Source organism: Pollicipes pollicipes, unplaced genomic scaffold, assembly GCF_011947565.3.
Source record: "Pollicipes pollicipes isolate AB1234 unplaced genomic scaffold, Ppol_2.1 Scaffold_2555;HRSCAF=2994_pilon_pilon_pilon, whole genome shotgun sequence".
NCBI lineage: Eukaryota > Metazoa > Arthropoda > Thecostraca > Pollicipedomorpha > Pollicipedidae > Pollicipes > Pollicipes pollicipes.
This window is the reverse complement of record NW_023596136.1, coordinates 20,228,189-20,242,786: the sequence shown is the minus strand read 5'-3', so window position 1 is coordinate 20,242,786 and position 14,598 is coordinate 20,228,189. Positions and strand designations below refer to the sequence as shown.

At 56.9% G+C, this 14,598-nt stretch overlaps 1 protein-coding gene across 1 annotated transcript in view; it reads left to right on the top strand.

Moving 5' to 3' along the window:
- The first annotated feature begins 10,623 nt into the window (after positions 1-10,623).
- The window catches only part of LOC119105427 (rho GTPase-activating protein 33), a 51,345-nt gene continuing 47,370 nt past the window's right edge, over positions 10,624-14,598 (top strand). Inside the window, exon 1 of the mRNA XM_037228895.1 lies at positions 10,624-11,081. Coding sequence (XP_037084790.1) covers positions 10,986-11,081 — 96 coding nt within the window. The 5' untranslated portion in view covers positions 10,624-10,985. The remainder of the gene's footprint in view (positions 11,082-14,598) is intronic.

Below are 14,598 nucleotides of genomic sequence, written 5' to 3'. Positions count from 1 at the left end.
ACTCCGTTACCGAGTCAACACGAGCCCTTCACCTGCACCGAGGCCCGCCGGGCATCGCCCACTCTGATTGGCTGGCGCTGACGTCACATCAGTGAACGGTCACCCCTGATTAGCGGGTCGTCACGCCCAGGGCACCAGCCGTCTCCGTGCGCCGCGCACGGCTGGTCGGGCCACGCTCGGCCGGCTGGTTCGTCCGCGCACAGCTGGTCAGGCCGCGCTCGGCCGGCTGGTTCGTCCGCGCACAGCTGGTCAGGCGCGCTCGGCCGGCTGGTTTTTCCGTGCACATCTGGTCGGGCTGCGCTCGGCCGGCTGGTTCGTCCGCACTGGCGAGAGTCACAGACCGTGCAGACAATGGGCGCTAATCCACGTCACGGGAGGTGTAGCCGTGGCGTGACGTCTTTTCCCCGGGGACCACTGGTCCAACAAATCGGTCCGTACCGTCACGAAATGTGGGTGGCTGACCCCCTCCCCCCCCGCCCAGGAAGTATTGCAGGCCTACGTCGGCCTTCGCCTCCACGAGAGTTGGGAGGCTGACGGCCCCCTTCCCTGCCCTGGGGACATCGGTCTCGTCTCACCGCCCGTACCGGCGGGCGACCGAAGGCGCCAGGTGCTATGTGGCCCACTGTGCGTGAATGCTATACGCATGTAGACTCAGCCCGGGTAGCAACAAGGTAACAAATGTGTGGGGATGATTGGAAATTAACAATGATTCTGCGATGCTGAAGCAGACTTCTCAAGGGGTGCCGAGCGGAGACTGTGCGGCATCACTCCAGGAAGATCAAATTCAATGAGGAAGATTTGAGACAAAGGGCTAACCCAGTACACCCAAATCCAAACCAAATGCTTCACTACTGGTATTTCCATCAGCGACTCCCCTGCCCGTCTCGGCGGCTTCCTTCCGCATATCTGTGGCGTGGACGGCCACGTGCGTGCGACACGCCGTTGCTCCGTCACGCCGACGTCACGCATTCGTCACGCGGGCACGACACGGCGTCGGCGCCGGCTCACGCACGAGCTCCCGCCGCGCCCGCTGCCATGGCAACCAGGGCGGCAGCGGAGTAAATCTTGGCGGCTCCGGCGCCGTAAATCCCGACATTACTTCCCGGCTGCAGCGGACGGGAGAGGTGCAAGCAGCCTCGAAGCAGGGTCTCGGAAGGCCATCAGCTTCGGACGAGCCGTAGAACTGGCCGTCGTGCCTGCAAGGAGGGATCCATCCAGAGACGATCATTGACGACTTGCTGTTGTCTGCATGATCCAGCAACCAACACTTGCTGTTTAGTGGTCAAGTTCGCGTTCCTCAATCTATCAGAGGATTGATATAAAACTGCCAGGTCGGTGCAACGGGGCGTCCGATTTTGAGGTGGGATTTTGCGTAACTTCCAAGTCGCAAGGCTCGTAAGCATTATCAATTTGATATTGTGGGGCGTGTTGACAGCCGCCAACTTAGAAGGGCGTGGTCTTCTCGGCACGTCCGTTCCAAAAATCACTAGATCAGGTTTTATGGCGGGGTTTTGCGTATCTTTCTGTTTCTAGCGCACGTAAACTCGCCAATTTGGTGCCGCGAAGTGTCCGGACGGGCGGCGTTGACGGCGAGTCGCTCTCCTCGCCATGACCGCTCACGAGGGCCGTGTGGTGTCCGCTTCCCCGACGGCCTCCGTACTCCACTACACGCACCGCTGGCGGTCACGAGGGCCGTGTGGTGTCCGCTTCCCCGACGGCCTCCGTACTCCACTACACGCACCGCTGGCGGTCACGCTTCCGCCGCAGGTCCTGGCAGGGTCAGGATCGAAGCGGCACCAGGCCCAGCCGCTCGCTGAGCCGCGCGTGTCGGGTGACGCTCGGCAGGCTGCAGCTGGGCACCTCGAACCGCGCCAGGTGCGCGGCACGGGAGGCGTGCGGGGCTGGACACCAGCAGCTGCCTGCTGGTGTTGCTGTGGACAGTGTCGCCGCCGACTCCCTGTTCGCAGTGCTCTTGCTGGGTTGGTTGGTCGCGAGCCGGCGGCTATGCAGGGCCGTTGCACTGCTCGTAGCAGGACTGGTGCAATGCTTACAGCAGGACCGGTACAGTGATCGCAACAGGGCCGGTGCAGTGCCCGCAGCAGGACTGGTGCAGTGCTCGCAGCAGGTCTGGTGCAGTGCTCACAGCAGGACTGGTGCAGTGCTCGCAGCAGGGCCGGTGCAGCGCTCGCAGCAGGACTGGTGCAGTACTCGCAGCAGGACTGGTGCAGTGTTCACAGCAGGGCCGGTACAGTGCCCACAGCAGGGCCGGTACAGTGCTCGCAGCAGGACTGCTGCAGTACTCGCAGCAGGACTGGTGCAGTGCTCGCGGCAGGACTGGTGCAGTACTCGCAGCAGGACTGGTGCAGTGCTCGCAGCAGGGCCGGTGCAGTGCTCGCGGGAGGACTGGTGGCTGCTGGCAGTGAGCAGCTCGGGTGCCGTGGTGAGCAGGCTACACCCGCAGGGTGCCGTGCACTGGCTCAGGCTGGTGAGCAGGCTACACCCGCAGGGACCGTGCACTGCCTCAGGCTGGTGAGCAGGTTACACCCGCAGGGCGCTCGGGTGCCGTGCACTGCCTCAGGCTGGTAAGCAGGCTACACCCGCAGGGTGCTCGGGTGCCGTGCACTAGCTCAGGCTGATGAGCAGACTACACACGCAGGGCGCCGCCTGGTATCGTGCCGACAGCGTAGCCAGCGCTCGGCTTACCCACTCGGGAGGCGCCGGCGTCCGGAGGGTCTGACGCCGCTGCCCAATCATGATAAGCTCTAAATCATGAATCATGATAAGCTCGTCCCAAGTACTGAATGAGCCCATCTGAGGTGCAGAAGAGTGCTCTCAAGTCTGGAGGGGACCTATGGTAGAGTCAGCAAGGGACGGAAAATGGCAATGGCTAAGAAGCTTTTAACTCGAACGTTGCGCAGAATACAACCTTCAGACCTCTGATTTTCAGATGCAGCGTGTCGATAGTCCCTAAGCACCAAATTTCGTGGTAATCGGGGCACACCGTGACGTCAAACTGACAGTTCGATATCGATCTGCAGCAAGGATGAGAAATGTTAGCTCGCTACCCATAGAAAAAAAAAACGGGAGCGGAATATGGATCACATCACGAATCAAGACTCTGTGACATCGGTCCCACAGTATGGCTCACGCTCACCATTGCTGGGACTCCATCGCGCACTACGACGAACATGGCGGAGTAATGACAACGCAACTCTCTGGTTTGCATAGGCTGTGTACTCTTTCCATATTTACTCGCCGAGATGCCTGTATACCATTCAAGACCTGACCCCGTCTTCCCCTACAATGAAACCTTATGTATGCCGTTGGTACAGTAATTAAGCAGAGTTCGTGAGGATTTGGCCTCAAATCGCCATACATTATGAATTTCATGTGCCTTGCCATTTCTTTTCATACACTATTTTTACCTTGACTTGTCATTCTGTATGCATGCTCGTGCCATCTTTAAGTTGTCCCAAGCAAAACGATATGTTTTCATTTGGATGTTGGCAAAAGTCACATGTGTATGTGTCTTTGTCGTGGATATGTTTAGGAAATGACAGAACGAGCGGTTGTGACCTCCCTCCGCGGCGCGTTTTAAATTGTTATAAAATTTGTCTTTACTAATTGCTTTGCAATGTTTGGTGCATTGGCTCTGAGGCTGTGCTGTGATCATATGTACCATGGTTTGTAACGAATTATTCAGACCGGCCAAAATGTTTGTCCGCAATATTCAAAGTGAAAACACCTACAGCGTTGTCGGATGTCTCACGCCCCATGGGTACATCTTATATGATCCCGAATGCCGATGCAGGCTGGCTGGCAGGCTGTGCATACGGCACACGGCTGTGCATACGGTACAGCCTGCCTGTGATCAACCAACGCTGGCGTAGCTCTGAATGTCTGTATATTTATTGCATTTTGGTCGAAAAGTGATCAGTCAGGAACACGCATTTCACGCATGCAACTGCTCTGACATCCATCTCTACTCTACAGAGGTGATAATACTCTACTCAAGCGCGTCATCCCAGGCTGGTCATCAATAGCTGACCCAGGTTTGAGGGTTTCTGGACGGCCCTATAAGCTAACGTATCATCCCAGGCTGATAATCCATAACTGGCCGGGGTTTAACGGTTTATAGGCGTCCTAATAAATCCAGACAAGCTGGCCTCTGGCGCCAGACATTGAATGCGCTCGTGTGTTGCGTTGCTATGGTCTTCTCTCACACCTTTCGAAGGAGGTGAGGTCCTTTTTCTTCTGTTTCTCTAAAAAAAAGAAATATATTTGGGCTCTTACACTTCGCCGTTCCTACATTCCATTTTCCTCTTTTGTCAAACAACGCATGCCTTTAAAGGAGAAATGACATTGAACGGTGCGGTGGTGGTGACTAATAACACAACCCCGCCGTGTCAGAATCACACCATCTTATTGCATATGACAAGCACAAGCTGATCGTCTTGTAGATGCCCGTCACTTCTGACAGCTGACGAGGTCCCGTCCACTGTTTCAGGTCGCCTCTGTCGCTACCTGCCCCCCCCCCCTCTCTCTCTGTCTCTCTCTCTTCTCCCCCCCCCCCCCCCTCTCTCTCTCTCTCTCTCTCTCTCTCTCTCTCTCTTTCTCTCTCTCTCTCTCTTTATTGCCATTTCCTTCTCTCCTATCTAGAAATGCGCTTGATTCTGCTTGGGTCTAATCGATTCTGAATTCAAATAGAAGCGATTAGAGATGCTGTCGAATCTGACTCCGGCGCGGCTGAGACTCATGAGTCTGATTTCGAATCCGAATCAAGTGTTAGGTTGTAAAAAGAGAGCAGTAAGTCAACATGCTGGTACTGCTATTAGTGTGCATACTGATGTCCAACAAGACAAATGTTGGCACATTACGAGTACATTTCACATAACTTACAGGCACAGATCAGCGTAGTGCAAACACACAAACCAGTCCGCCTTTCAAACGGGGTAATTATTGTTGTCTCGACGCTTTCATTATCCCGAAAACATCCACTGCATTTTTGTGGCCCAAATCTTTTCAAGACAGGATCGCATCCATTCTGATTTTGTCACCAACCATGTGAAACAATGCCGCATCCGATCCAATAAAATTACCAGTAAAGCGGAATCCGAATCTGATTCCGGCCAAAACAAAATCAATTTGCAAACCATACTAGATTGGTTCCCCTTGTGTGGAGCGCAAATCTGCTCGTAACTTCCTGGAAGTGCTCTGCAAGCCATTATTACCACGGGAGGTGTTTAATTAACTGCAGCTCAGTTCAGACTGTTTCCAGTTACGCAGGTTATGTTACTTTTGTTGCATTCCCCCCACCCCCACCCCCGCCCCAGAACGTGAATTACCGGCTTACCCGAGCCATCCTTTTTTAGAAATGTTGATCGGCTTAACATACATCCTGCGAGTCCGATTCCGAGTCAGGGCCCGGCGAATTACTCAAGGACGAGTCCCGAGTCAGCCACGCTTGTCACATGGCTCAAGAAGGAGCTCAAGCATCGGCATCTTATGAGTCTTAGTCCGCGCCCTTGAATATCAAGTCCAGGTTTGAGTCCGTGCCTGAGTTATGGATACTGACTTTATCAGTCTCACAAGCTCTTACAAGGTTGCGCAAGGTAAAAGAAGTTGATTAATTGATGTGGAATCGTGAGTGGGCAAAAATCGTCGAGGACAACAGTTGTGACAGCGCATATTGGCAGGTGAACCGAGCTGATCTTATGTTGAAATAACCATACATTTGCAAAATGGCTTGTTAGGTCAGCAATGTAATGACTCATTGAAGTGTGGGAATCATCGATATGTTTTCCAAAGTTTTAATGGTCTGTGTCCAATTTTAGGTGTCCTACCAACCTAGATCCAACTAATACAACCCAACCAAACTCAAGCATTGTCAACCGAAACAAACCTTGGTACCTACGTTGGTACCTACGTATTGTACCTACGCCACCCTTGGGACGTCCGAGCATCCCACCTACCCATTAAGCTCGGTTATTATCCGATACGAAAATAAGGGTGTATTCTTAGCGAAGAGCACATTTTTACAGCAAAACAGACGTTGGGGCATTTCAGAGCACCTGCGCAGGTTGGACTCTTCAAAGAGCCGCGGACCGTGTCACACACAAGAGCCGCAAGCCGGGTCACACACGAGGATCACACACAAGAGCTGCGAGTCAGGTCATATGGAAGGGTGATACACAAGAGCTACGAGCTGGGTCACAGACAAGGATCACACGCAAGAGCCGCGACTCAGGTCATATGGAAGGGTGACACACAGGAGCTACGAGCCGCGTTATATACAAAGGTGCTACACAGGAGCTACGAGCCGGGTCACACACAAGAGCCGCAAGCCGGGCCACACACAAGGATCACACACAAGAGCTGCGAGTCAGGTCATATACAAGGTTCGCATACAGGAGCTACGAGCTGGGTCACACAAACACCACACACAAGAGCCGCGAGTCGGTTCATATACAAGGGTCACACATCGGAGCTATAAGTCGGGTCACACGCAAGGATCACACACAAAGCTACGAGCCGGGCCACACATAAGGATCACACACAAAAGCCGCAAGCCGGGCCATAAACAAGGGTCATACACAGGAGCCGCGAGCCGGGTCACACACAGGGGACACGAGCTGGGTCACACAAGGATCACATACAGGAGCCGCGAGCCGGGTCATATAGAAGGGTCACACGCACGAGTTACGAGCCGGGTCATATACAAGGGTCACACACAGGAGCTACGAGCCGGGTCACGCACAAGCACCTGTCTGTGTGTGGCCTTCGGCCTCTGTCGAGCCCGTTGTGACGTCACGTGTCAGGTCAGGGCGAGTTGGCTGCGTCGACAGGGGTCGCACGCCAGCTCGGACTCAGACTGCGGCCGTACGTCCGCAGCACGTACCTGCCAGGCGCCGCGTGACAGGTCACGTGACCCGTCACGCCGGCCATTGTGGCGGCTGATGACGCCCCGTGTGGCGACCTCATAATGGCGACAACATAAATGGCGGGCGGCGCCATTTATCGTCATCAGCGGTGCCGAGAGGGTCGTTGAACTGCGCTCAACACAACCAGCGCATACGTAAGCAGTGTGCACTGCATATACGCGGGTATGGAACATTAAAGGCCAGCGGGACGCCCGCATACCCGACAAGCGTGGTGGCCGGACCTGTCGGAAAAAGCATATCTGAGAATGCATCTGTGGAAGAAATTAAGGCCTTTTCGGCAATCGGGTGTGACAAACAGTTGAATTTTGGTAGCGGGACAATGTACGCCCCAATATGCATTCTCATGTTCTAGTTTAACAACACGTTAGTTCGTTACTTTTGGGATGTTATATTTTCCTAGTTTTGTGCCATCGTGCTTGTTAAGCAATGAGACGGCCGTCATTATGGCCTTACATGTTAAATAGGAAGACTTAGAATAATTTGCGTCCAAACCATTTAATTGAAAGCCACCTCACGTGCTTACCAGTACGAGGACATGTCACTATATGCCGTTGCTGGCCGACTGCAGCAACGCATACTTCCACGATTGACATGTTATCGAATTCGATCACACAAATGTCATCGTTTGAACTGCTTCACTCCATTGAACTGCGTCACGTCACAAGACCAGTGATGCGAGCGTTTCGACATGGTGAAGCTGACACAGCCACGCGGTGACGGTGGGGGCCCAGTCGGCCCAGAAGCTCGCTCGACCCAACACCGCGTGTTGCTGACTCCGTGCGGACGACGCCCCTTTCGGCCCGATTTCCACCCCCGTAAATAACCGTGTCGCTAACCGATGAGGCAACGGTTCCGGCGCCGTTGCGTCCCCGAGTCGGCGCGCTCTCCCGGCCGCTGCCACGGTTTGCCGCGCCGGGCGCTGAACCGGGCGGCGAGGCCGCTAAATTCGTCGGCGGGTTTCTCCGCCGGTGACGTGCGGCCATCTGGTGGCGTTCTGATTCAGTTGTGGGCCGCGGGCGCACTAATCGCTGGTAATTGTGTGCCCGTCGACACCGATATTACGATCCAATTCGATTTCTTCTGCCGCCGGCACGTGGCGTACTACTACTGGAGTGCCTCTGCCATGCGGCAGGTGCGGCGTACGGCTATCAAGGCTCGGCCGGTCCTGTCCACACGGGCAGGCAATGGTAGCGCATGTAAAGCTCTCGGCGTGCTGGATTTGCAGATCGCTGGCTGACTCCAGCAGGGGTGTCCAAACGCAGGCTGGTTGACTGACGTTCGTGTGGCGGGCGTGTGACGGTTGTGTGACGGTCATGTGACGTTCGTGTGACGGATGTGTGACGGTTGTGTGACAGCCATGTGACGGTTGTGTGAAGACCGCGAGACAGACATGTGACGGTTATGTGACGGCCGTGTGACGGATATGTGACAGTTGAGTGACGGTCGTGTGACGGTTGCGTGATATGCGCCAGCTGCTGCGGCTCAGTCACAGCTGCCAGCCACAGCAGTGAGGTTGTGCGCTGTGCAGAGCTAAAATATGCCGAGTCCGAGCTGTTTCCGAGGCACCGTCGCAGACGCCGGCCGGAGTTCACAAGCGTAAGCTTGCTTGGAATTTTTGGAACAGCCAGGCTCAGTGGCTTGTCACATGCGGCATGGCGTTGAGGGGTGGGCTACGTGCAGGGGTGGGTGGACCAAGGCAGAAGATTGTAACTGGAAATCTACAGAGGCTATCAAAATTGTCGTGTGGTTCTTTATCAGGACTTTGTTGTGGCACCATGTTCACCGTATCTCCTTTTATTCGGGTCACTTGGGTGCGATTAAAAAAACAAAAAACAAACAACAACAATTGGAGCATCGCGAAACAATCGTCTTCAAAATGGTATTCGGACGTATTGTGCAAGTTTGATTAAAACGATTCCAAATGACGTCCAAAGGGAACATATCTGCGACAACGCCGCACGCAGTCGTTTCGTTTTCTGGGCTCATCGTTGCCCTCCATGACGGCGGTAGCTTGCGATACAGTGGCGCGCGAAACAGCCGGCACACAGGAGGGGAGGACAAGTGTGCATGTACCACGTATCTGTTTTGCAAGGTGCAGTCAGTCAGGTCGGCCGCAGGCAACACATGCACCGCTGGGCCGGGGGTTTCTGCCGACCCACACTGCTGATCTTCACTAGCTGCTTCCCCGAGGTGCTGGTTCCGGCGTTATGCCAGTACCGTCCACCGTAGCCCGTATCCGCGTGTTATCCCGTCACTTTTCCAAACACCAGCGCTTAACGCTTTTATCCGGGCAGGCTCATCGATTGTAATAGAAACTTGGCTCATGAACGATGGTTTTCTTTAATATACGAGATTTATGATCCGAAAAACACAGACATGATTAATGACACGCAGCGGAACATCATCCGAGGCGTCCTACAAGCGGAACCGCTGTCACGCATCCAGTAACTCTTGATGCGGAAAACGCTATTGGTCTCTGACCATCAGTACACCGGGGGCCTCGGTTCGACCCTGGATATGATATGTGTCTGCGTCTTCACGGCAGTGGTCCGTCTACTCAGTTTTTTCCGCACGATGTTTGCCTCCTTCGCGCCGCCGCATTACGTTTGGAAGTCTTCCTGTTGTTAGTATGTACCCATCACTTATCCCCAGTGGTTGTACAGTAATTGATAATTATGACAGCGACGGTAACACCACCCGTTGGTGATGACAGCTACCGTCCCAGCTGGTGGAGTCATTAACGGCAGCCGCCGGTGATGATGGTAGCGTTTCCAGTAGGTGATGACGGCCTCTTCCTACTCTGGTGCCTGCGGCAACGTTCTCTGCTGGTGGCGACGGCCGCCGTACGTCCTGGTGGCGGCGGTGCCGATGGTTACGTTACCTTCCCGCCGGCAGTGGTGACGGCTAGCTCTCGGTGATGGGGACGGTAACACCCCACCCCGCCGGCAGTGGTGACGGCTAGCTCTCGGTGATGGGGACGGTAACACTCCGCCCCGCCGGCAGTGCTGGCGGCTAGTTCCCGGTGATGGGGACGGTAACATTCCGCCCCGCCGGCAGTGCTGGCGGCTAGTTCCCGGTGATGGAGACGGCAACACCCCGCCCCGCCGGCAGTGCCGGCGGCTAGTTCCCGGTGATGGGGGCGGTAACATTCCGCCCCGCCGGCAGTGCTGGCGGCTAGTTCCCGGTGATGGGGCGGTAACATTCCGCCCCGCCGGCAGTGCTGGCGGCTAGTTCCCGGTGATGGGACGGTAACATTCCGCCCCGCCGGCGGCGGTAACGCTTCCTTTGGGTGATGGGGGCGATACTTCTCGGTGATGGGGATGGTGATGCTAACTATTGATGGTGACAACGACCGTGCGGCTGTTGGTGATGATGACTGCTGGTAATGTTCAGGTTGATGATGGTGCAACGCTTCCCACGCGGCGGTGGAAGCGTTCACCACCGCTGGTGGCGGTGACGTACCACTGGTGATGACAGCGACATACTACCGGTAACGCTCGCGCCCGTGCGCCGGTGACGGTCCGGTCCGCGCGGCCGCGTGCAGTGAGGCCGCGGCCGCCGGGGACCAGTCGGCCTGGCGGCGGGGACCGGCAGCCGAGCCGGGCCGCCAGTACCCGCTCTCCGCCGCGCCGGGCCGGCCGTCCCGCTGCTCACTCGGAGGCGCCGCGCCGCCCGCGCTGGAGGCGACGCCGGCAGACCGGGCCCGCCTGGTGTCGGCGGCGAGACCCGGGGCTCATCCGAGCAGTGTCGGGTGCAGTGGCAGTGACCGCGCCGGTATTGATGTGGAGCAGCGACGGGCCGCTGGTCCTGCTGCCGGGGTCAGCAGCCAGTCGGTGAGGTGGACCTGTCGTGGTGACCACGCCGGGGTGTACCCCTGACCCCGGGTCAAACTGAGCCGGATCCCAGCTGGCGAGGCGAACCTTGTCGAGACTGTACCTCTGACCCCGGGTCAGACTGATCGGGATCCCGCTGGTAGAGCGGGCCTCCCGTATCGACGCTGTCGTGAACTGCTGACCTTGGGTCAAGCTGGAGGTGGTGTCAACCATGCCGCCCGTGGAGCAAGCCGCCGCCGTGTACCACAACTCGGCCGGCGCGCTCTTCAGCTCCTGGGAGAAGGACCGGCTGCAGGCGATCCAGCAGGTGAGCACGACGTGACCCGACGGCAGCCCCTAACCGCAGAGTGCGGCCACGTGACGTGCACAAGCGTCACCCGCGAGAGAAACCGGCCGTTCGTCATGCACCTGAGCTCTGCATGCAGAAGTCAAGCTTTAGAGGGAGCATGGCGAGCACAGAACACATTCTCTGCAGATGAAACGGAACCGCAGCATGTGCGTGAGAAGAGAATGCAGTGCTCTGACTGGAAAGAGCGGTCGACGGTCCATTTTTGGGTACTGCAGCCGATCGAAGGCATCCCAGCGTCACCACTGGCCTTTGTTCGTGCTCTCCCGCCGCACCGCTACTCTGTCACCCCTTCGTTCCATCGTATTGTGGGATTATCGTCGCCAGAAATGGCGAGTTTGCCGGCAGTGCACCGCTCAACCCGCAGCTGCAAGTATAGCTGGTCCAGCAGAAAGCATGCGATCTTCGGGGATGAGCCTTTCTGTGCTTGGTTTATCTCCACAGACAGCGTTAGAAAGTCTGGGCGTGTCGGAGATGTGGTGCAGCATTTAGCGGTTCACCAAAGTCGTCAACTGTCATCTGCTTACGGGACCTAAAGAAGAGAATGCTGTTCACAACCACGCAGCCGTACCCCAGCCACGGTTCGGACTCGCCGCGCGTCTCTGGCCCCATGTTCGCCGCTATCTGAGGTCGCGTCGCGCCCGCCCATTTGTCACGCAGCCTTTGATAAGGTCTCAGGTCAGGTGCTAATAGGAGAATCTGTAGTTGTATTAACGCTTGATGTCGATGATCTGATGTCTGTTTCAGCGCATGCTTAAACCTATGCTAGTTATCCAGGTTAGCTGGATTGCCTAAATCTGGGTGTGGGTGTCGGCGTTTTTGGCGACCAAGGAAGAAATTCCGGGGAATCAGCACTTGCATGCATGCTGTTGTACTGCACGGCATCGGTCTTGCGACACAGGGACCTTGATTTAATCCTTGGAACTTCAGGCTGAATTCTGTTGTGCAGAACCTCCACATGACTGACGTTTGGAGGATTTATTGCAATCCGTCGATGGGTTAGCCCGTCTGGCTGGTGGTACTGTGCGGCCGAGCTGGCCGGCTTTAGACGCATTCGGGCTGCGCTGGTGGCTCTCCGTTAAGCCGCCGTTGACATGCGATCGAGGCTCGGTCTGACCTGTTAGTTCACTGGGTGTGGTCTGACCTGTAAGATCACCGGGTGCGGTCTGACCTGCGGGATCACCGTGTGCGGTCTGACCTGTGAGGTTACCGGGCGCAGTCTGACCTGTGAGATCACCGGGTGCGGTCTGACCGGCGGGATCACCGTGTGCGGTCTGACCTGTGAGATCACCGGCACCGGGTATGGTCTGACCTGCGGGATCACCATGTGCGGTCTGACCTGTGAGATCATCAACACCGGGTGTGGTCTGACCTGCGAGATTACTGGGTGCAGTCTGACCTGTGAGGTCACCGGGTGAGGTCTCCGGCCAGCAACACGGCGCTCCGATGCTCCAGAACAACAGTCGGTGGGACCGAGCTCTATCATGCGCCCGGTCTTCGTAACCTGGGGTTCCCCCTCCCCCCCCCCCCTAGGTCCCCTTACCTACAGTTGGTAGTGAGGATGTTACAAGCGCATCCTCCTGAGGACGGTAGTGACCAACAGTGTTACTAGAGAGGAATCCACAGAGGTCAATGCGGGTTTTAAAAAGAGTGAATTGAGCGGAATCAGCATGTTCCAGCCGATGCACGCGCTTGGTACATGGTACTGCGCCACCAGTAACGGCGCCCCCTCCTCCCTGCAATGTCAGGTATGCCCAACGCATGCGCGAGGCGAGAGAAACGCAGATTAGCCCGCATGGCCGCTCTTTATGTCACATAATTTATGCGTTGATGTCAGATCATTTTGCACAAAAAGTTGCGTTTTAGACCGCTCTGCAGCCAGCCTCGACGTTGATTTTTATGGTCTTCGTGATCGGCTGTCACTTTCAAGGTCCTTGTGATTTTTTTTATTCATTGCCCGTTGACTGTGCCTACTTTCTTCACAGCACTGTTAACATTGTGTCATCCTGATCAAGGTTCTTGACAGTATGCATTATGCGTTGGGCTGGCTCACTCAGTGCTTTGCAGACATTTTACAGCTGATGGATTATGAGTTAAGGCAATCCTTTATCTGTCCTTTTTACTTTGCACGAAAAAATGTGTTACTTCTTACCTACACTGGACTCCTTATGTGTCACTTGCAGGTTCTATACCACGAGAGGGCGTAGTATTCAGGTAAAACCTGATTTGCAGCGTTGCAGGTCTACTCTCTCTCCACCAGTCTGACAACTTCCGTATCCGGCGTGATTCGGCTTCAACTAGATTCTCACTCTCACTCGACAAAGCGTTGCGCACCTGTCTCTCAATTTTCAAACGCAGTTACGCAAGGAGCACCGGGGTTCTTCTCGTTTCCTTTCGCTACCATCGCAGATGAAGAAGCACCTGCTCTACAACAGACCTCCCTTCGGCATAGTAAAGCAGTCACGCAGTAGACCGAGCACGGCGGGACACGGCCACTCGGTGGCAGATACGAGCCGTGCCGTGTCTCGAGCCTATATCACCACGATCAGTCGCGTCACCGACCACTGTGTGTGCCGGTAACGCCCTTGACCGAGTGGTCAGCTCGGCGACCGCCCGCCGCGTTCGCCGCAGCGGCAGGAGCGAGCCACAGCAGCGCCACGGTCGCCGCACGCCGTGGGCGGCGGTCGCTGGCCCGCCGACGGCCGGAGGCGAGGGGTGTCTCAGGGATGCGGCTCGTGGCTGCGTGCAGCGCTGCCCGCAGCCCAACAGGGTCAGTCTACCGTGATCTGAGAGCCTCTCGGGTCACGAGAAGCTGCGTCTTAGCGTTCAGCAAACCACGGCCAGTCGCCCTGAGTTCCGTTTAAGACGTTGCCTGGGCAGCTGACGGACACCTGCTGAGAGACGGGTTTTCAGCCGCGGCGTGTCACCAGGCAGCCCTGCCGGCGGCGCCACTCGGCCGTCAGGTTCGCCGCTGCTCAATCCGCTCGCCAGAGCGGCCGGTCCAGTCGGGCGCCGCGCTGAGCCCGGCGCTCCAGCCGGACCGCGGCGAAAGTGAGCGCCGCGGGCGGGCGTGTGTCCAGCGCTGCCGGACGGGTCGACGCCGTCCTCTCGGCGCCGCGGGCGGGCGTGTGTCCAGCGCTGCCGGACGGGTCGGCGCCGTCTCCTCGGCGCCGCGGGGATCTGCCGGCGGTGTGGCCAGGCAGCTGCTGGGGCGGTCAGCCAGGCCGTGATGGCGGCTGCCGGCGACGAGGGCGTGGGCGCGCCCGGCCAGCAGCCGGCCGAGTTCAGCGATGACGCGGGCTCGGGCGTCGCCACCGGAGGCCCAAGCCGTCCTACAGGTTATCTGTGACGAGACTGATGGGACTCCTGCGTGGGCTCGGCCCGGCTCGCTTGGCGAAACTGTTACTGATTGCGTCACTACGCCCGGCCCGGTGCGTAACGGGGGCGCGCCTGATCATAACAGGCACACGCCTGACCA